A 20,764-nucleotide genomic window follows, 5' to 3' on the forward strand; every position below is an offset into this window, starting at 1 on the left:
TGCTGCCGGCCCCCCTTTCCCAGCCCGGTGCCAATATCCTTCCCGGAAAAGTGCGAGGCTGGAGGAGCAGAAACTCCCCTCGCCCTCAGCAGCGTAAATCAGGAGGGGGGCGTCAGCAGCGGGGGGCTCCGGGGGGAAAGCGCTGCAGGTGCTGCTGCTGGAGGATCTGATCCGTCGCCGCCAACGCGGTGATTGCGGGTTTGTGCCGGGCGGAGGAAGGGGAACGGGCTGGGGTTCGCTGGGCTGGGTGGTGTCAGAGTCCCTTGGCACTGGGGTCCTGCAGCGTCCCCCTCCCCGGCTCCCCTCCTCTCCCTCCGCCCGATCCCTCCGTCTCCCTGAGCCTCCCCACATCCCTGCCCAGAAACTCTCTGGTAATTAAATGACCTTTAGAAGCCAAGTCATATTTTTGCCGTAATTAGTCTCCTATCTCATTGCTGTGAGCTGAAACCCATGTCCCCTCCGTGTCTGACGCCGGACATGCCGGTCCCAAAAGCAGGGGGGTGTCAGGGGGGTCTTGAGTTGTGCAAAAGGACGCGCAGGCATCGGGTCCGGCAGAGATGGCATCTCCCTCCTCAGCCCTCGTGTCGCCGTTCCTGGGCACCAAAAGAGCTGCCGGCATCGAGATCTGGCTGGGGCACTGCCAAACATCGCAGCTGTACCCCGAAATCCCCGCTTGCCCCCGGGATGTATTACGGGAGCGTGCCGGCTCCGTAGTGCCCAGGCTTTCTGCCGACACTGGGGTGGGAAGGGGCTTCCCTTTGGGACCAGTTTGGGATTTTCATTACTGGTTATCCGAGCCCGAGCACTGGCGGGGGGACGGGGGGTGCGGGTTTTGGCATCAGCTCCCAAAGCTGACATTCGCGGGGGGCTGGGGGTCCCCACGTCTCCGTCCCGGTAGGATGACTCACAGCACAGCCCCGGCTTTGCCATCCCATAAAGGACTGATAACTCGTTGCTCCGGGCCCACGATGGCAGCACCCCTTCGTTAACTAACGAGCTTCCCCCCCAGATCGGGATCTCCCCTGGACAAGCCAGCACGCAGCGCCCTGGGCTGGGAGAGCCGGGGGTCGGGCCCCCCCGGGTCGGGCCCCCCCTTACCCGCCTGCCCACGGCCCTGCCTGGTGCTCTGCCAGCGGCTGCTGCCGCTAATTGCTGCCTCAGCCTCATTAATCTTGATTTGTTGCCGCTTTCTGCCCTCCGTCATCACAGCGGGCTTCGCCTCCCCGACGGGGAGAGCTTTCGGCTGCCAAAGCCGCCCCCGCGGAGGAGGGGGGGGGCGGGGGGGGGCTTTCCAGCAGCTGGTTCCCCGAAATCCCGCACTGGGGAGCGCTGGGCTAGCCCGGGCGCTGCGATGGCCAGGGACATCCCAGTCCTGCCCTGCGTCCCCAGAGTCCCCTCCTGGGTCTGATCCTTCACCAAACATCCTAGCCGATGAAGGCAGGAGCGCAAGGGGGGGCTGGGGGAGTGGGGTCCCGAGGACTCCGGGGGGAAATCCGGGTGCTCGAATGCTTTTATATTTCTTTTTAAGACAGTGCAAACCTTGGTGTTTTCCCCATTTGATCCGGCTGGTTTGCGTACTCCAGCAGGGGTGATTTGCTGGTGGTGGGGGTGGGGGGAGAGACCCACCCCCATGGCTCCTCTGCACACCCTGCTTCTCCCTGCCTGGTGCCCCGAAACGCCCCCTGATGACAACAAATAAACCCTAAAAACCCTCTGAGCTCCCGCCGTCTCCCGGCCTGTCCCGTCGGTGGGCGCCGAGGCGGAGGAACCCGGTACCCGCCATGCTCAGCCAAACGGGGAAAACCCAAAGTTTTTTGGCTTACGGGACGTGCCGGGTGCCGCGGCAGCCTGGGGTGGGGGTGGTCTCTGGGACAGAGCCTTTTGCAGGAGGAGGAGGAGGAGGAGGGATGAAGGGCTCGTGAAAGGGATTTTTACGGGGTCAAAACCGCTTTTCCCGATACGGGGATGGATGGAGATGGGATCGCCGGCTCCAGCCTGGGATCGCCATCCCGCCAGACCTTGGGGTGCTGCCGGCAAACGAACCCCAGCCCGGCTGTTCATTATGTGTAACCAGGGGAGTGGGTTCATCCCTTTGGAGCACGGTTGAGTGGGAGCCAGCTCCCCCCCCGCCCACCCCCCCCCCCCCGCCCAGGTGTAAATCAGCAGAACCCCTGCAAGGGCGATGGAGCCAGAGGGGTTTACACCAGCAAGGGCCAAAGCGATGGGGCTCGTTTTGAGCTCAGTGCAGCTCATAAGGGCTCTAATAGCAAGGGGGGGGTCAGGGTAGGATTTCGGTGGTGATGGGGGGGTGAGCCTGGGTGGGGGGGGTGGGGCTGGCTCCTTCTAGGCCAGATGTTCACAGCTGGGGGGGCCACCAGCTGGGGGGCAATGCATCGCGGGGTGCAGGGGGGATGTATCAGGGGGCCTGGGGGGCGATGGCTCATGCAGGAGTGTGTGCTGGGGGGGGGGTCTGGGTGGTGTGTTAGGGGGTCTGGGAAGCTGCGGATGGGGCAGGATAGTGTCCTGTGGGATGTGGGGGGGGGGGCTGCAGCGGTGGATTTGGGGTACTGCACTGCAGGGTGCAGGGTGAGGCGGGGGGTGCAGGGGGAGATGCGTTAGGGGCTCTGGGGGGAAATGCACCGGGGGGGGGTGATGGGTTGGGGGGGGGGTGCAGGGGTCACGAGCAAGGCGGTGCGGGGTGCAGGATAATGCCCAGGGGTCTGCGGGTGGCACCCGGGGGGCTGTGGGGACACCACATAGCAGGGGCAGTGTAATTTGGGTGCATGGGTGATGCTCTGCCGGGGTGGGGGTGGGGGGGGTCCTCCCCCCCCGCTGGGGTCTCGGCAGCGGCTGCACGGGTGAAGCCCACCCTGTGCTGCTCCGTGGGGAGCTCCCGGCTGTTTTGGAGGGTGCGGGGTGGGTCCTGCCGTGCGCTGATGGGTGCTGCTGCCCGGGGAGGAGCTGGGGGGTCCCCGGGGGTCGGCAGGGCAGGAGAGGGTGGTGAGACCCCCCTCCCCAGCCAGCACACTCCCCTTCCCAGCCGGTGTTTATTGCTGATGCCTTTACTCACGCTTGTTCTTGGGCCAAGGCCTGATAGAAATGGTTATTTATATCAGTCTTTATTTCTTTCTGTCCTTAAAACACTGGGGTCTTGGTGGAGGGATGTCGGGGGGGTGGTGGGGGCAGCTCCAAACCAGTGGAGGGATAAAGGGGAAACTTCAAGCACCGGAGGAAACGCAGTGAATGGCCTCGGCGGGGGCGGCCGAGCAGGGTTTGGGGGGTCGATGGGGACAACGGGGAGCCCAGCTCCCGTCCCGCCTCCAGCCAGGCTCCGGCAGCCGCCCCAGCCCCGCCAGCGGCTGCCACGGCTTCCAAAAAGGAGGGGAGGAAAAAAAAAAAAAAAAAAAGAAAAAAAAAAAAAAAGAAAAATTGCAGAAGAAGGAAAAAAAAAAAAAAAAAAAAAAAAAAGGCAAGTGGAGCCCGAGCAGGACTGCATTGCAGTGCCGCCGGCCCAGGGCCCCGCAGCGCTCGGCCACCCCGACGCCCTCCCGGCTCCACCGGGGTGACCTGGCTGGGTGTCGGGCAGGGTCAGGGCGCCCAGACGGGGACAGGGTGCTGGGACGCCTGGGAATCTGCTCCGTGGGGCTGGAAGTGGCTTTGCACCCACAGCCGAGGGCCTGGGCTTCCCCTCCCCTTGTATCTGCAGTGTGTGGCGGGGGACGGGGGATGTGACCAAGGACACCCAGTGGGGCGGTGACACAGTGGGCATGGGGGACTGGGGGGTGAGGGGGCCCAAGGACCCACTGCCTGCCCCCCTGTCCCATGTGCTGCACCCTGGCTGCTCCCCAGGGCCCTGCCCCACGGCACCCCCCACCCTGCCCCACACTGCACAGCCCTGGGCCCTCATGTGGGCAGCAGGATCGGACCCCCCCCGCCCCATCCCCATGGTGGGGGCTGCAGCATCCCATGGGGCTCCAGGGGACCCAGGCAGGGGGGCAGCAACAAGATCCCCATGAGCCTGTGCCCCGCCCCCCCCCATCCCCTCCTGTGCCTCAGTTTCCCCCCCCCCCAGTCCCCAGCTCCACCAGCACCTGGTGAGCACGCGGGCTGCTGGGGCAGGTGACAGAACAATTAATGCTGCTAATTAGCTTGCCTTGTTCAAAAATAGCCACCGTATCAAGATCTGACACTGCTGAGCCCCCCCCACTTCCCCCCACCCGCCCTGGGCAGCACCCTAAAGCCCCCCAGATACCCCCCAAATCCCCGTTTCCCCCTGCCGAGTGCCTGCACCGCCGCCATCCCCTCCACAGCTTGTCCCCTCCACGGCTCGTCCCCCCCGCATCCCCCCTGCCGCCCGGGGCTCCCGCGCCTGCTGGGAGGGTTTTTCCTTATTGTGCTATAAATTATTTCAAGAAATCAATCAGCAGCTGCTCGCGGCGGCACTGAGAGCGGGGACACGCTGTCTCGGTGCCCACCCCCCCCCGGCCCCAGCCTGCAGGGGTTTGCGTGGCAAACGTGCACGTGCAGGCGCACGAATGCGCGGGGTGCTCCATGGAAACCTCACGTGGGACAAAGGCTCCGAGACGTGGCACCAGCGCCCACGTCTCTGCGTCGGGTTTGTCCTGCCCGAGCTCCTGAGCAGGGCAAACACAGGGCTCAAGGCCAGGGCGGGAGATGGGCCCGAGCCCCACGGCGGTTCAGACCTTAATCATTCAACGTCTAAGGTTAGACGAGCAGGACAGGTTGGGGGTGACCTGCTGGAGAGCAGCGCTGTGGAAAGAGTCCTGGGAGTCCTGGGGGACAACAGGGTGCCCATGAGCCAGCGATGTGCCCTGGTGGCCAAGAAGGCCAATGGCATCCTGGGTGCATCAAGAAGATCGTGGCCAGCAGGTGGAGGGAGGTTCATCCTCCCCCTCTGCTCTGCTCTGCCCTGGGGAGGCCACAGCTGGAGCACTGGGGCCAGTTCTGGGCTCCCCGGTTCCAGAAGGCCAGGGAACTGCTGGAGAGGGGACAGCAAAGGGCCACCAAGATGCTGAGGGGACTGGAACATCTCTCTGATGAAGAAAGGCTGAGGGATTTGGGTCTCTTTGGTCTGGAAAAAAGACAACTGAGGGGGGATCTTATCAACGCTGATAAATACTGAAAGGGGGGGTGTCAGGAGGATGGGGCCAGGCTCTTCTCAGTGGTGCCCGGGGACAGGACAAGGGGTAACGGGCACAAACTTGACCATGGGAAGTTCCACCTCAACATGAGGAGGGACTTCTTCACCCTGAGGGTGGCAGAGCCCTGGCACAGGCTGCCCAGAGAGGTGGGGGAGTCTCCGTCTCTGGAGACATCCCAAACCCGCCTGGACGCATTCCTGTGCCACCTGCTCTGGGTGACCCTGCTCTGGCAGGGGGTGGGACTGGGTGATCCCCGGAGGTCCCTTCCCACCCTGGCCAGTCTGGGATTCTGTGTGATTCTGTGATTTGCAGACACACACCCCCCCCCGCCCCAAGGCGGGTGTTGAGGTGGGGGGGCCTGGCCTGGCCGGGTGCCCTGTGCTTGGCGCTGCCCACCCTGTACCGCACGTTTGGGTGCAAAGTGGGTGCCATGGGCTGCGCCGCGGCAGGGTGCTCCCCTGGGGTCCCCGCTAGCGTCTTTGCTTTGCAGCCCTGCTCCTTGGTGCCCACCCAGGGGAGCTGCAGGGTGTCAGTGGCCTGGACCCCCCCCCCCCACCCTGTGTCTGTGGGTGCAGGGCAGATCCAGGACTCAACCTGCCCCCGATATGGGGTGCAGGATCTCGCACCTGGGGGGCTGGAGGGGGCATTGCCCTGTGCCCGGGGGCCCTGCAAAACCGCTGCCCTGCAGCTCTTGGGTGCAGGTGCGTGGGGCTGGGGGCTTGGGACAGGCGGCATCACCCCCCTCCCCGAGGGTGCTCAGCCCTGCCTGGCCGCCTTCTTCCCAAGCCCAGCCGCCTGCGGAGCTCGCCGCCGTCCCGCTTTGGCAGAGCTTGCCTTTTGCACAGAAATACAGGTCAGGTCAGGGAGCGAGCGTTGCAAAAACGCTGCTTCGCCTGCAGCGAGCTGGAAAGTGTCCAGGCTGCCCCAGGCAGCATCTGCCGCCTGCCTGCGGCTCCTCCCGGCAGCTTTGCCTTCCTCCTAGCAAACCTCAGCGCCCGGACGGGGAAAAACCCCCCTCGCGTTGCTCTTCTCGTAGCAAGGCCCCAGCTTGGAAATGCTCTGGCTGCCCCACGAGGGGAAAAACCCCGTCCAAGGGGTGGTTTTATGGGTCGAAGGCGGCTGTGGGGAGCTGCTGTCCACGTGGCAAGCAAGGGACAGCATCCCGTCCCTGTCCCTGTCCCTGTCCCCCCATAAAAAGGGGCCCCATGCCAACCCCGTCTTCCCAACAGGCCATCTTGGAAGGATGCCTGCAGCTCCCAGTACCTCCCAGTACCGGTTGGCCCTTAGGCGTCGACAGTGGCTCCAGGAGACAGGTGAAAAATGAAAGAAGGTTGGGTGTCCTTGGCTGCTGGGAAGCTTTGGGGAGCCCTTGTAGCCCTCTGGATTAAATAACTCTCCATGGGGCAAGGGGTTAAATCCAGCAGCTCCTGATTCACCCAGAGCAGGACGTGGTGGCTGTGGGGCACCTCCAGCATCTTGCTCCAGCTCCCCAGTGCCATCCACCACTGAGTTATGGGGAGCTGACTGCTGCATCGTGTGATGCTGATTCTGGTGTTTGCAGTGGCTGCAGCCGCTCCATGGGGCGTGAAGGTGGCCACATCCGAGGTCCAAGGGCAGGAGAAGGAGTTGATGGAGCGTGGAGAGCCTCTTAGACGCTCAGCGTGTTTGGGAGTGCTCCATGGGAAGCAGGTCCAAGCAGGTTGACTTGCACAGATGTCCAAGATGGATAAATCCACAGGGGGGACTGGTGACTGTGGTCTGTGCTGGTCTCAGAGCTGTAGGCTGGGGAAGAGGGATGCTCCTGAGGTCCAGGACCTCAGCATGTGCATCCTCTGAATTACCGTGTCCTGCACGTGAGGCCTGAGGTCAGGCAGGGATCTGGCATTGCCTTGGGTGGAGGAACCCTGCAGTGGCCTCTGGGGACCCAGCCCATACCACAGCGAAAGCCCTGGGCATCCTCTTTGGCTGGGCTACAGGAGGTACCCAGTCGAGATGAGTCACTCCTGAATGAATCCCTTCTGCTGCCATCAAAGTCCTTCATCCACCATGGGCCCAGAGCAGGACCAGACCCCACCGCCCGCCCGAAACCTTTGTGGCTGTGACATGGAGGTGACTGCCAGAAAAACCTGGTAGGCTTGAAAGAACCTCCAGGAAGATACTGAGATGGTCTCCTCCAACCATCTTCACGTCCTGTGTGACAAGGTCACGTCTCCGTCCCCTCCCTGCTGCGCTGTATGAGTGCGAGCACTGATCCTCTGCCACCCTCCTGCCCCGACGCGGGGGGATGGGGCTGTGGGACTCACCCGGGGATGGCATTTTCTGGACCGTTCTCTCTTCTGTGCCCCAGCCAAGCTGCCAGTTGATAACCTCAGGCAACCAAAATTCCTGGCCCAGGTCCCCTAAAGCATGACAGCTTGACCAAAATCACGTCTTTGGGGTTTGCTTGTTTTGCCTCCTGCCTTGCACAAAGCTTTTGTGGCATCAGGAAGGTGCCAGGCTCGTTAAAGACATGGGGAAAGGGAGTAATCGGTGCATCCCGTAGCTGCTTGATGCCAGGGTCTGGCTCCTGGGGAGGCTCGGGGGTGGTGTGGGCTCGCGGGGCAGTGTCTTCAGAACCTCCGTTGATGGGCATCGGGAATGTTTTCCAGCTGAGTGTTGCCTTTGCTGTTGCAATTTGGGCTCCGATTTACAGGAATTGGTGCATTTACAACAAATAGGTGTTTTGTGCCCGTTGCAGACAAAACGCACGACCCGGCGTCACTCCTCGCGCTTTTAAAGTGAGTTTCTCATCCGCATGGCCGTGGAAAACACACGCAGGGTTTCAAAACCCAGGAAGGACCCCCCAAAAAGGCCCCCAAATCAGATAAAGACTAGTCCCAAGCTACCCCCCGCTGAAGGGTTATTTACTGCGTCTCTTCCCTCTGCCTGGCCGGGATGGATCCCAGCAGCTCTGCCTCCAGGACGTTAATCCTAAAGGAGATCACGCCAGGTTTTACTCCCAGTTTGGGATGTCTCCCAGCTTGATGAACCCCTCCACGAGCCAGCAAAGGGGGTTCTCCAGCCACCCTGGCCCCTGCTCGGCTGTTGGGGGGTCCTGCTGCTCCCAGCCGCGCCGGGGACGGATGCTTCTCTGTTTGCTGTAACTTTGTGTATTCCCAGTGCAAACGCTGCGGGTGGAAGGGGTGGAGGATGAAAGGAGGGGTGATGCTCCCGGCTAGCCCGTGGTGCTGGGATGCTGTGGGTCACGCCACAGCCCAGATCAGCTCCTGGGGCCGGGGTGCTGGGGGTCTGGTGTGGGGCCGGGGACCTTTCCCCCAGGGAGCAGGATCTGCCACCAGCCTGGTTTTTAAGTCAACCAGATGCCACCAGCAGCTGGAAACTTTGCCGTGACATTGTTGTCTGCAGCTCTTTGTAAGCGGAGATGTTGGGGTGGTGAAGCCTGCGCTGGTGGCAAGGACCTTGGTGGGGTGGGAGTCACGTAATTAGCCCGTTCTGGAGTGAGAAGGGCGGCCTCTGCCTCGCATGGGGTCCCCCCAGCCCCCCACTGCTCTCCTCCCCCCTCACGTCCCCCCCGCCAGCAGCAGCACAGGAGGAAGGTGTGTGGGCGCGGAGCTGAGCACTGGGTAACTCAGTGCACGATTCACCCCGGAGGCAGCTGGAGACGGCACAGCAGAGACACTTCGGGGCAGGAAACCCCCAGGTCTCTCTGGCCGACTTTTTGAGGCGAGAACACTCCTTTTCCGCTGCTGTGGGAAGGTTGGAGGAGCAGCCGGTGCCGGGGAACGATGCTCCAGGGGAGGAGGCTTCACCGAGAGGGGAGAAGAGCTGCAGGAAAGGGGGTTCCTCCCGTGCTGGAGCTCACGTGTCCCCAGAAACTCCTTCCTTGGTTACCTGCACTCCTGCTCAGCTGTTTGCTTCTCCCTCTGGGTAGCCTTTTATCTTCTTTAATCCCACCAACACCATTAATTACCTTGGCTTCTTGCCTACTCTGATCTTCCCTTTGCAATCTTGCCTTCTGCTGGGTTAGAGATGCACTTTGAGAGGTCCAGAGCTGGGTCGTGGAAGTACTTTGGGTCCAGAGCTCAGTCGAGGTAGCACTTTCGTGTTGGAACTGGGTTGTGGAGGCATTTTGGGGCTGGAGCAGGGTCATCGAGGCACTCTGGGGCTGGAGCTGGGTTGTGGAGGCACTTTGCATCAGTTTTGTTTGCAGGAGCAAACACCACATCTGCTGGACTGTGGGGTGGGTGTCCCTGTCCTTGAGGGGGGTGCTTCAGACCCTGCTGACCCTTCAGACCCTGTAATGCTGGCCCTTCCCTGCTTTCATCCATCCTCAAAATGTGCCCTGCAAGAGCTCCCTGGGGCTGGAGGAAGAGCAGTGTGCTGCTCCTCTCCCGTTCCCATCCTTGGAAGCTCTCCCAGGTCTGGGAGCAAGTCCTGAGGGTCCCACCCTGGCGCTGGGTCCCTGCATAGAGCAAGGTCTGGCTGCTGCCATGTGTTGGGTCTTCTGGTGTCTGATGGGTCCCTGCTTGAGAAAAGGGGGAGGCGAGGGGGTGGGGTGGGTTGGTGCTGGCTTTGTCCAAACAAACCTTGCTCATCTCTCCTGGGGATGCAAACACCCCTTCCCTCATCCCATGGGCCCTCGCCAGGCAAACCTGCCCCTACGAACGTGCTCAATGTCCACAGGAGGCTCTGAGCTGGCACCAGTGTTGACATGATGCTGGGTGATGCTCCCAGTGCCTTTGGAGGTCTCAAGGGTCAGGCAACGTGGGGCTCAACTGCACTCCCCATCACCCGTGAGGGAATCTAGGTGTCTGATCCCTCACGTCCTTCATGACCACTGGGCTCTACGCCCCTCTAGCAGACCAAGCGCCCTGCTGTAGCCCTGCTTGCGGGGCAGATGTTGCCCTCGGTGCAGACATCCCCGCTCAGGGATGCAGCCTGGGCATGGGGAGAGGTGGGGGCAGCAGGGACCTGGGTAACCGCCAAGGCGTCGTTGTGTTTCAGGGAGCCCCTGACCCATCATGACGTTCAAGCAAGCGTCCATGATGGCCCCGGAGGCCACGGCCACCACGATGCCCGTGGCCACGATGGAGAACTCCACCGAGGCTGCGGGGCCAGGCGAGAGCAAGGAGGACATGTTCACCAAGCTGAGGGACAAGTTCATGAATGAGCTCAACAAGATCCCCCGTGAGTAGCTGCCTCCTTGTCCAGGTATTACTCTCCTCATGACCCCACCACTGCTCCAGTCCCAGTGCAGCTTGTGGGACAAGGCGGTGGGGTGGCTGGGGCTGGGAGGGAGCTGTGGGGCTAATGATGATACCGGCTTTTGCCCGCAGTGCCACCCTGGGCCCTCATCGCTATCGCGGTGGTAGCTGGACTCCTCATCCTCACCTGCTGCTTCTGCATCTGCAAGAAGTGCTGCTGCAAGAAGAAGAAGAACAAGAAAGAGAAGGGCAAAGGCATGAAGAATGCCATGAACATGAAGGACATGAAGTCAGGCAATCAGGTGACGTCCTTCTGGACTGCTTGGCCTTGTGGTGTAGGACGATCCCTCCGGTTGAGTTACAAACCATGTCAGGGCACTCGTAGCTCAGGCAGCAGAGGGGGATGGAGCCACCAGGATCCTGCGATGGGGCAGTGCAGACGGGAGCCTGGAGCTGAGAGAGCAGCACTGTCCTCTCCCAGCGCCTGGTGGTCTGGGTGGGACCCGGCTCAGGCTGCCCTGGATCGACTGATGCTTCACCTGGGTGTTGTGTCTCCTTGCCTTCCTCTGAGTTCCCCTCTCATTTCTCTGTGCCTTCAGCAGAGAGGGGAGGACCCCCAGGCCAAAACCCCCACCGGTTTGGGGGGAGGTCCCCAAAAAGCCAGTGCTCAAGTGTCAGGTTCTAGTGCATGGAGCGTCCTGGGGGGCCAGGAGGGGACAGCGGGAAGGAGGCCCCAGCGAGTTTGGGGTGATCCCGGCCATTTCAGTTCATCAGCCCAACCCAGGGCCGTTTGGAGGGGGCAGGAGATTTTGGGTGTCCGTTCCTGCTCTTCAGAGCAGCGTGGGCACCACGGGCATGCAGGCAGGGCTGGAGCGGTGGGGGCTGAGTGGCAATGCTCCGTCCTACCTGCCCGTCTGCACGCCCCCGTGGTGGTGGGAGATGTGGGGTGGGATTCCCTGTGGAGGGCGAGGGCTGCCATCCCCTGGGGCTCGACGGGGCCGTACAAACCCCGATTCCCCACCTCACCATGGGTCCTTGTCAGTGCTCTCTGTAACGTGACTCTCTTCCCTCCCGCTGCTCCCGCCGTCTTCCCTCCCTGCTGCCTTGTCTGCATGTTCCCTCCCCGCCCCGGGACGCCCTCCACGGTAGGTGCCACCATGAACCTACTTCTCCATCAACTGCTTCCAGGGTGGGACAGGGGACCTGGGGACACGTCAGAGAGGTGATGAGGAGATGGGGCTCCCATGCCATGGACCATGGCTTGGAGAGGCATGGAGAGGGGTGGATTTGCCTTCGGCATAGGAGAATTAGGTTGGATCTCTATTACAGTGTTAATAAAATGGCCCTGCTAAGACCTTAGCACCGGCTGCAGCACTCCCCCAAGCGCGGACTGGGGTGGGTAGCGTATCTCTGCACCCTTTGCAGTAGGTTGCTTCCATGCAGCCCCCCCATAGAAACACTAAACCTCTCCCCACTGGGGCTGACCCTGCGTCCCAGCGCCCCGAGGCAGCTTCCACGCCATCTCGGCCAGACCAGCACGGAGCAGCCGGGGGCAACCCGGCTTCCCAGCAGCTGCGTGGTTGTGGGCAGAGCCGGGGCCACCCCAGGGCTGCTCCTACTGGTGCTTTGTGTCCCCAGTGCGGGTTGTCTCCTTGCCCCTCATGGGGAGAACCCAGGGCTTGAAATACCAGTAGGGTTGGGGTGCCAGAGGTCCCCATCAGTGCGGGGACGCAGACGCTGGGCTGTCACCCTGCTGCTGATCTGGGCACCTCTGCTGCTGTTGCAGGATCAACAGGATGACGATGATGCGGAGACGGGTCTGACGGAGGGGGAAGGTGAGGAGGAGGAGAAGGAGCCGGAGAACCTGGGCAAGCTGCAGTTCTCACTGGACTATGATTTCCAGGCGAACCAGGTGATGGAGGCGCTGGGGCTCGGCTGAGGAGACGGGGGAGTGGGGTTTGCCCACGGAGGGTATTTGAGAAGAGGAGTCTCCCTGTAGGACCTGGGTAGCGTGGGAGGGAGGGGGGAGCTGGGTGCTGCGCCATGGGGAGTCCTGCTCCATGTTGGGCTGGAGACAAGCCCTTGGCAACTACAGCACATAGCTGGGCCATCTCACTGAAGACACCCCTCTCCCCCCTCCAGCTGACAGTGGGGATCCTCCAAGCTGCTGAACTGCCAGCTTTGGACATGGGTGGCACCTCAGACCCATACGTCAAGGTGTTCCTGCTTCCTGACAAGAAGAAAAAGTATGAGACCAAAGTGCAGAAGAAGACACTCAACCCTGCCTTCAACGAGACCTTCACCTTCAAGGTGAGCCCCCTACCAACAACGTGGGACCTTGTCTCCCACTCCCATCTTTCCCCTTGACTGTGTCCTGGTCCCGTACTTTGACCCTTGCTGCTGGGAGTGGGTGGTCGTGGCTTGGGCTCCTCTGAGCCCGTTGCCAGCCCAGTGTCCCTTTTTGTGCAGGTCCCCTACCAGGAACTGGGTGGGAAGACGCTGGTGATGGCCATCTACGACTTCGATCGCTTCTCCAAGCACGACATCATCGGCGAGGTGAAGGTGCCCATGAACACGGTGGACCTGGGCCAGCCCATTGAGGAGTGGCGGGACCTGCAGAGTGGTGAGAAGGAGGAGGTGAGAGCGGGACCTACAGAGTGGTGAGAAGGAGGAGGTGAGAGCGGGGCTGGTGCGGGGCCCTTGGCCAGCTGAAACCCTTGGCTATGGGGGTTGAGATGTGGGGTGACCATGGAGTGGCCATCCCCCAGTGCATGCCTATTGCTGTGGGGTCCCACCTGAATCCCACGCGTGTCCTGAGCCTGACCGCGGGGCAGGATCTGCCCCTGTTGTTCCCCCGTGCAAAAGCCTTTCAGTAACAAAACCAAAGAGTATAAAAGCCTGGGTGCTGCGCTGGGACTGGCCCGCCCCAGCCCCAGGTGATCAGATCAGCTGGTGCACAGGGTGCCAGCTCGTGCCTGCATCGAAGGATGAGCAGGGTTTGGGGGGACCTGCCTGTGGGATCATGTACCGACGCTGTGGTATGAGGCATTGGCAAGGCTCTGATATCTGCTCCCTGCTCTGCCTGGCAGCCAGAGAAGCTAGGAGATATCTGCATCTCCCTCCGCTACGTGCCCACGGCCGGGAAACTCACTGTCTGCATCCTGGAGGCCAAGAACCTGAAGAAGATGGATGTTGGGGGTCTCTCAGGTGGGTGTTGGCTCGTGGACATTCTCCTCCTGCCCCAGTTTGTGTCTCTCAGCATGCTTTGTTGGGGAAGGACACTGGGGCCATCAGTCTGGCAGAGCTCGAGGAATTCCCCTCCAGTGTCTGGGACCTCCCGCACTGGAGGCAGCCCAAGGTCTGGCTGGGGGTGAGGGGAGATGGGGATGGGATGAGCCCCCTGACCTTTAGGAGGGACATATTTAATTTTGTCTGCCACTGTGTCCGGGGCCAGAATGCTGCAGGACCTGGGTGGTGAAAATGCTCCTCTGCCATTTGCTCCTGGTCTTGCTCCTTCTCAACATGGGGCCAAGGACCGTGGTCGATGGTGTGTTTTATTCCAAAAGTGTCTTCCCAACTCCATCCCAGGGATGAAGTCTCTGCCCAAGGACCCTCAACTCTCTCCAGACCTGCCTTAACCAGGAGAAGAGTAGCACCTGCATGGCTGGAAGGGTTCAGCTTTATTGCTGGGGTGTCCTGCTCCAGAAAAGGGGGTGACAGGCCAGCACTCACCAGTATCACTCCACTGTCCCTCTTACAAGGGGACCCAGCGGATGCAGAGGAGCTCCATCCCTTGGCCAGTTGCTCCCACAAATCCTCTGCAGCCCAAATATTTTTGCTTTGGCCTCCATCCACAAAACTTGGAGCACCTTTACACTTTACAACATGGTGCACCTCATCCTAGGCTAAGACTTCTCCTGGGACCAGGCTGATGGTGTCCCCTGGGCATGTCAGCCCTGGCTGATGCACTTCCTGTCCCCCCTAGATCCCTACGTGAAGATCCACCTGCTGCAGAACGGCAAGAGGTTGAAGAAGAAGAAGACCACAGTCAAGAAGAAGACCCTGAACCCCTACTTCAATGAGTCCTTCAGCTTTGAGATCCCCTTTGAGCAGATACAGGTTTGTCCGATGACTCCCCTGGGAGGCAGGCAGGGTGGGGGCGATGGGAGAAGTCCCACAGACGCCTGAGCCTATGTCCCAGCCTTCCCAGCAGCCTGAGTGTCTCCTGCCAAGCTCCTGGTCTGGTCACCCGTGATATATGTCCAGCCCTAACCTGGGCCTGGGCTGATGCTGAGGGTGGCTGGTGCAGGGGCAGGGGTGGGAGGCTGGGCAGCACCCATGGGAGATACAACCCCAACCAGGATCACAGCTGGAATAGGGCTTTCCTCTGCTCCTGGTCCTACAGTGTTCACCCAAGTCAGAGCAGGGAGCCCTCGTAGTCCTTGGGGCATTTTGGACCATTGGTAGGTGCCTTCTGCCCCTCCATGTCCTCTCCTATCCCTAGCATCTGCCCCTTGCCCCAGCCCAGCCCCATCAAGTCCTGCAGCTCACAGCTCTTGCCCAGCTCCACACCACCCCGTGGTGACCATTCCCAGGTGGCCACGTCAGGATGAGCTGGGCCCTCACCGTAGCTCTGCAGGCCTGGGGGTCCTTGGGGAAGGAAGTGGAGGAAGTTATGGGCATGGAGGGGACCCTGCCCCAAAATTGGCCATGGTAGGGCTCAGCCTTGGGGGATCCCTGGGGTGCCCTGCTGAGCCACCCCACAGCTGGGGACAGCATGGAGGCTGTGGAGCAGTCCTGGCCTCTGCACCTTTTCACCCCTCTAAAGAAGGTTTCCTCCTTTAGAAAGTGCAAGTGGTCATCACAGTGCTGGACTATGACAAGCTGGGGAAGAACGAAGCCATCGGCAAGATCTTCACAGGCTGCAACTCCACTGGCACGGAGCTGCGGCACTGGTCCGACATGCTGGCCAACCCCCGGCGGCCCATTGCCCAGTGGCACTCACTGAAGCCAGAGGAAGAAGTAGACGCAGCTCTCGGGAAAAACAAATAGGAAGAGTTGCCGGCCAACGCGGCACGGCACTGCGGACAGTCGAAGTGACCCAGAGCTACTGATACCTCAGTTACGCAACCTTTGGTTTTGTTTTTTATGTTCTGTTTTAAGCTGAAATACCCTTTGATGGCTGTGGAAGGGTTTCCAGACAGTCCCAATAGCTTCTGGGGAAGAGGTTAAAGACACAGATGGTTCTTTTCGTTCTTCAGCATCGCTCCCTTCTGCTGCATGTCCCATCGCCTCCGCCCACCATCCCTTCCAGGTGGACCCTTCCATCCTGGACCCTTCCAGGTCCCACCTGGGACCTTTCCCAGTGGCTGCGTCACCAGCCCGCAGCATCGCTGCCACTGTCCTTCCCTTGGGTTCATGTGGGGAACCGTCAAATGTTGCATGGAGATGATACCGGAGCCTGATAGTGCAAGATGACCAGACCCACTGTGCTTGCCTGGGGCGTGAACAGCTGCGTGGACATCAAACTGGTGGAGAAGACCCTCTGTGGGAGACCCAGGTGCCTCCCGCTCCTGCTCTGCCTCCCTCTGTCCGGGAAAGGTGAGAGCCATGGTTTTGGACTGAGGATGGCCAAGTGTCCTTGGCCAGCTCCAGGTTTGACTTCTTCTGGGGAGAGGTTTGCAGGGACCTCGGGGTGGTGGGCTGCCGAGCCCTTGGCGTTGCAACCAGGGCCACGGGGCCTGTCGGAGTGCAGGGAGCTCCAGGGGGGTTCTGGTCTGGGGAGACACATGGTGGGATGTGTATGCCACGGCAGCGCAGTGTGGGCCACCGCCACCTCTGCCAAGTGGCCATCATGTCCCCAAAAACTGGGCGAGGACAGCTCTGGGTGATTTGCCTGGGTGTCCCACCACACTTGGTTGAAACCTGTAGCTCCAGCTGCTTCCACAAAGCAGGTTTCTGCTGAGAGGTCTCCAAATGGGAGGGGGGCAGCCCCCCATGGCAGTGCCAGGTGCCTCCCCGAAGACCATCATGTGTCCCCAGGGATCAGCCCTGCTGTGGACACCCCAGCACAGCCCTGGGGCAGCCAGGGATCTATGGGGACCTCCAGCCCCACCGCTGTGATGCAGGTGGGAAGGGTGAGAGAGAGCCCATGGCCAACGAGGGACCAAAGCCCCTGACCCCCACAAGCTGCTGCTTCCCACCGGGCTGTTGGCTGCTGGACCCACCTCGTCCCACTCCCCGTGGGGGTATAAGCCATATCTGTGTCCCTGACAGCGGGCAAGAGCTTCTCGGGGCCACCTCTGCCACTGCGGGACCAAGCACCTGAGCTGGAAAGCGAGCATCGGGAGAGGGTCCAGCAGCCCTGCCCAGTTCGGCCCAGTCTGTACTGGAGCACTGACAGCCAGAGCTGGTGTCACTGTCCCAGCCTTGTGCCCCCCGGCAGCCTTGTGCTCCCGGCTCCGCTTTGCTTTCCTGGACTCGGTTGCAGGAGGTTTCAGCAGAGTTAAGCAGCGAAGGGCGATGCACCTTCAGCGAGGGCGCCTTGCAGCGGAGCAGCAGAGCTCTGGGGGCAGCTGGGGATGCCCTGTGCATCGGGGACACCGCTCTGGGGACCCAACGCCCGGGCTGGGACTTCAGTGAAGGGTATCCCGAGCCCGGGGATAAAGGGCCGAAACTGAGCTCACCCCGGCAGCCCCGTAGCCCCCAAAGGGCATCTCATCCCCGGCTGGAGGTGGGGAGATGATGGGAAACAGCTCAAGGGGTTCAGGTTGGACACGGGGACGAGCCCCTTCCCCTGGAGGGACGTGCAGCTCTGGGACAGGTCCCCAGGGAGGGACGTCTCTGTCCTTGGGGGAGGTCTGGGGTTCGTTTTGCTAAGCCGTGGTCTGGTGGTGGGGGTGGTTGGACCAGAGACCTCCAAAGACCACGTCCACCACCACCTGGGTGGCATTTAGCTTATGCCCCAGGGCCCGGCCCGGCTGCTGGAGCTGCAGGATTGAAGGTGGCACCGGGGCCACGCTGGGCCACAGGGCCTTCGTGGGTCATCAAACGAGTGGCCCTGCAGGGCCTTCTCCAACTTTAATTAGTCCCTTTTCCTACTGGATGCATCAGTGTCAGCAAACGAGGTCCTGCCCTCATCGTTTAGCTGAAGGGGAAGAAGTCTTGGGGTGCTTTTAATTAACGGGGAACTGGGGCAGGCTGATGGCCCTCGTCCAGGGGACGCTGGCAGGATTCGGGGTCTCGAATCAGTCCCATTTCGGTGTCTGTCCGGGCACCTGGGGGGGCGTTGGCCTCATGTGGGAATGGGTTAAAACCAAAGGGATCGGAAAGAGCACTGAAATCCTCCTGCTGGCTCTCATGGAGCGTGCGCGGCCCCGCGGCTCTCCCAGGGCAGCAGGCAGAGGTGGGCACCACAACTGTCCACGTGCACACGCACCCCCATGCACTCCTCATGCACCCCCCCATGCACCCCCCATGCACCCCCCCATGCACTCCCTACGCACCCCCCCATGCACCCCCCATGCACCCCACCATGCACCCCACCATGCACGCACCGTGTAACCCTCCATGCACCTCCCCATGCACCTCCCCATGCACCTCCCCATGCATGCCCCCCTGCACCCCCCCTGCACCCCCCCATGTACCCCCCCATGTACCTCCCCCATGCACTTCCCCATGCACCTCCCCTGCATGCCCCATGCACGCCCCATGTACCCCCCCAATGCACCCCCCATGCACCCCCCCATGTACCTCCCCTATGCACCCCCCCCCCCCCCCATGCACCCCCATACCCCCACACCCGCCGCACCGCCCGGGGTCTCACCAGGAGCGAGGGTCCCACCCGGCTGGTTCCATTTGGACTCTTTAAGCCTCGGGGGTGGAGAAACTGTGACTTTAGCACATAATTAATTTTTTCCTTTTTTTTTTTTTTTTTTTTTAAATAAAAAAGGGAAAAATAACCAACATACTAAAGCCATCTGCGCTGCCTCTGACCCCCCTCCCCCCCCCCGCCGCTCCGTCCCGCCCTTAGTTGTGTGTAGTGAACAATAGACGGAGACGTAGCTGTACGCGCCATGAGCAGTGCATGAGCCGCAGCCCCGTAGCAGTAGCAGCATGGCTCCAGCCCAGCGCGGCCCCGCTCGCTCAGCCCCTCCGTCCCGGCCGCGTTTCTCCAGCGAGGCAGAGACGGCGACGAACAAAACTCATCGCCCGTGTGCTCTCCGCTGCCCTGAGTATTTTCCCCAAAATAAGTAAAAAAAAAAAATTAAAAAAATAAAATAAAAAAATAAAGTCCTGTAAAAGAAAATAACGCCAAGAAGCAAAGCATGCCAAGCCAGTCCCACCAGCGGAGGGTGAGCTGCCACCGACGCAGCCGTGACTTCCATGTGTGTCTTGTTCCTGTATCTTGTTGCGTTTATACCATGGCCGGGTAGCGGCAACATCGTGGCTTCGGCGTCCTGTGTCGCGTTGGTGCATTTCACCGTCAGAGCAACTTTAGAAGCCATATTAGACCACGGTGTGCCGGGACCCCACGGGGACGGGCCCACAGGTGAGCCGTGACCCCCTTCCCCCGTGTGTCCGTCCCCTGGTTTCGTGGGGCTCAGCGGCGGAGCCCAGCTGCCAGGACAGGCCACAGCGGCCACTGCCTCGGTGGCCACTGTTGCCGCCGTCCCGCCGGGCGAGGGGACGGGGCAGAGCTGGGCACAGATGCTGGGGGCCGACCTGCTGGTGACATTTCTGTAATGGAAAGGCTGGGAGGCGGCGAAAATCTGGTGGTGAAAAGGCTTTTCGGAGCGATTTGGGTGATTTCTGCCGTGTCCAGTCTGGTGGATTCCGTTTCGGGGAGAAGAAAATTCCCCTCTTGGGCATTCCCCTCTCCCGGCTGCACCGAGGTGCAAACCCAGCCATGCCCCGGGGACGCTCGGCTTCGGTCTCCTGGGTTAAAAGGAAGCGAATCCACCGGGCTTGGCAACAAGCTCGGCTTTCTTTTCCTTTTTCCCCCCAAACCTGGGCGGGAGGAGCAGCTCCCGGGGGAGTCCCAGGCCCAGGACCCCCATCCCGGCCCCGCTCTGCCCGTCCCGGCCCCGCAGCGCTCGGCTCCGGCGGGAAGCTGCTTTTAAAGCCCCTTCCTCTCGTGTGGACTGTTGTTTCCGTCTCTTATCGTTAAATGGTTATTTTGTAATGATATCTGTCTCCTTATTAAAGAAACGAGCTGAAAGGAGCCCCGGTTCCCTCCTGGTCTTGCTGCTGGGGCTCGGGGGGGGGCGGTGGGGGCGGTGTCTGTGGCGGGGGGCAGGTCCCAGGGACGACGGAGGGACGGGGGTGCAGGGGGGAACCCCGTGACGGCCCAGGTCCCCCCGAGACACGAGTGTGCTCACACGCGTGGTGGGGACGTCTCTGGGCAGCCCTGGTGGCCCGGCTGAGCGTGGCGGGCCCAGATGTGGGGTGCAGGTGGGACAACATCAATGGTCCCCACCAATTCTTCACCCCCCCACTTCCACAGCTGGGTCCGTGTATTCACGCTGGGGTCCTGCCCTGCTTTGCAGAGGCGCTGGACGCCCCTAAGCCCTAAGGGGGAGAGCTCAAGCTGCAGTAACCGCCCCCAAAGACGGAAATACACGGAGGACTCTGGAAACCCCACGTGGGACAAAGGCTCCGAGACGTGGCACCAGCGCCCACGTCTCTGCGTCGGGTTTGTCCTGCCCGAGCTCCTGAGCAGGGCAAACACAGGGCTCAAGGCCAGGGCGGGAGATGGGCCCGAGCCCCACGGCGGTTCAGACCTTAAGCATTCAACGTCTAAGGTTAGACGAGCAGGACAGGTTGGGGGTGACCCGCTGGAGAGCAGCGCTGTGGAAAGAGTCCTGGGAGTCCTGGGGGACAACAGGGTGCCCATGAGCCAGCGATGTGCCCTGGTGGCCAAGAAGGCCAATGGCATCCTGGGTGCATCAAGAAGATCGTGGCCAGCAGGTGGAGGGAGGTTCATCCTCCCCCTCTGCTCTGCCCTGGGGAGGCCACAGCTGGAGCACTGGGGCCAGTTCTGGGCTCCCCGGTTCCAGAAGGCCAGGGAACTGCTGGAGAGGGGACAGCAAAGGGCCACCAAGATGCTGAGGGGACTGGAACATCTCTCTGATGAAGAAAGGCTGAGGGATTTGGATCTCTTCAGTCTGGAAAAAAGACGGCTGAGGGGGGATCTTATCAACGCTGATAAATACTGAAAGGGGGGGTGTCAGGAGGATGGGGCCAGGCTCTTCTCAGTGGTGCCCGGGGACAGGACAAGGGGCAACGGGCACAAACTTGCCCATGGGAAGTTCCATCTCAACAGCGACCACCTGCCGAGCATTTCTGCTTGTAGAGACGATTGGTACTGTTGTGCTACGGCAGTTTTGGGAGAAACAG

General features: G+C 61.4%; 1 protein-coding gene across 1 annotated transcript; it reads left to right on the forward strand.

Annotated features, from left to right (window-relative positions):
• Positions 1-10,183: 10,183 nt before the first annotated feature.
• On the forward strand, positions 10,184-15,418 carry SYT2 (synaptotagmin 2). Its single transcript, XM_054181485.1, has 8 exons — positions 10,184-10,349; positions 10,499-10,668; positions 12,162-12,278; positions 12,509-12,676; positions 12,836-13,003; positions 13,456-13,573; positions 14,352-14,485; positions 15,212-15,418. Exons 1-8 carry the CDS (start codon positions 10,184-10,186, stop codon positions 15,416-15,418), a joined length of 1,248 nt encoding a protein of 415 aa, XP_054037460.1.
• Positions 15,419-20,764: the final 5,346 nt, after the last annotated feature.

Source organism: Rissa tridactyla, chromosome 21 (genome assembly GCF_028500815.1).
Source record: "Rissa tridactyla isolate bRisTri1 chromosome 21, bRisTri1.patW.cur.20221130, whole genome shotgun sequence".
Lineage (NCBI taxonomy): Eukaryota > Metazoa > Chordata > Aves > Charadriiformes > Laridae > Rissa > Rissa tridactyla.

Bases quoted from the DNA above. Each gene is read 5' to 3' on its own strand.
- SYT2 (XM_054181485.1), top strand. From the start codon at position 10,184: ATGACGTTCAAGCAAGCGTCCATGATGGCCCCGGAGGCCACGGCCACC. The intron at 12,677-12,835 runs GTGAGCCCCCTA...CTTTTTGTGCAG, and splicing joins ACGAGACCTTCACCTTCAAG to GTCCCCTACCAGGAACTGGG. The intron at 13,004-13,455 runs GTGAGAGCGGGA...TCTGCCTGGCAG, and splicing joins AGAGTGGTGAGAAGGAGGAG to CCAGAGAAGCTAGGAGATAT.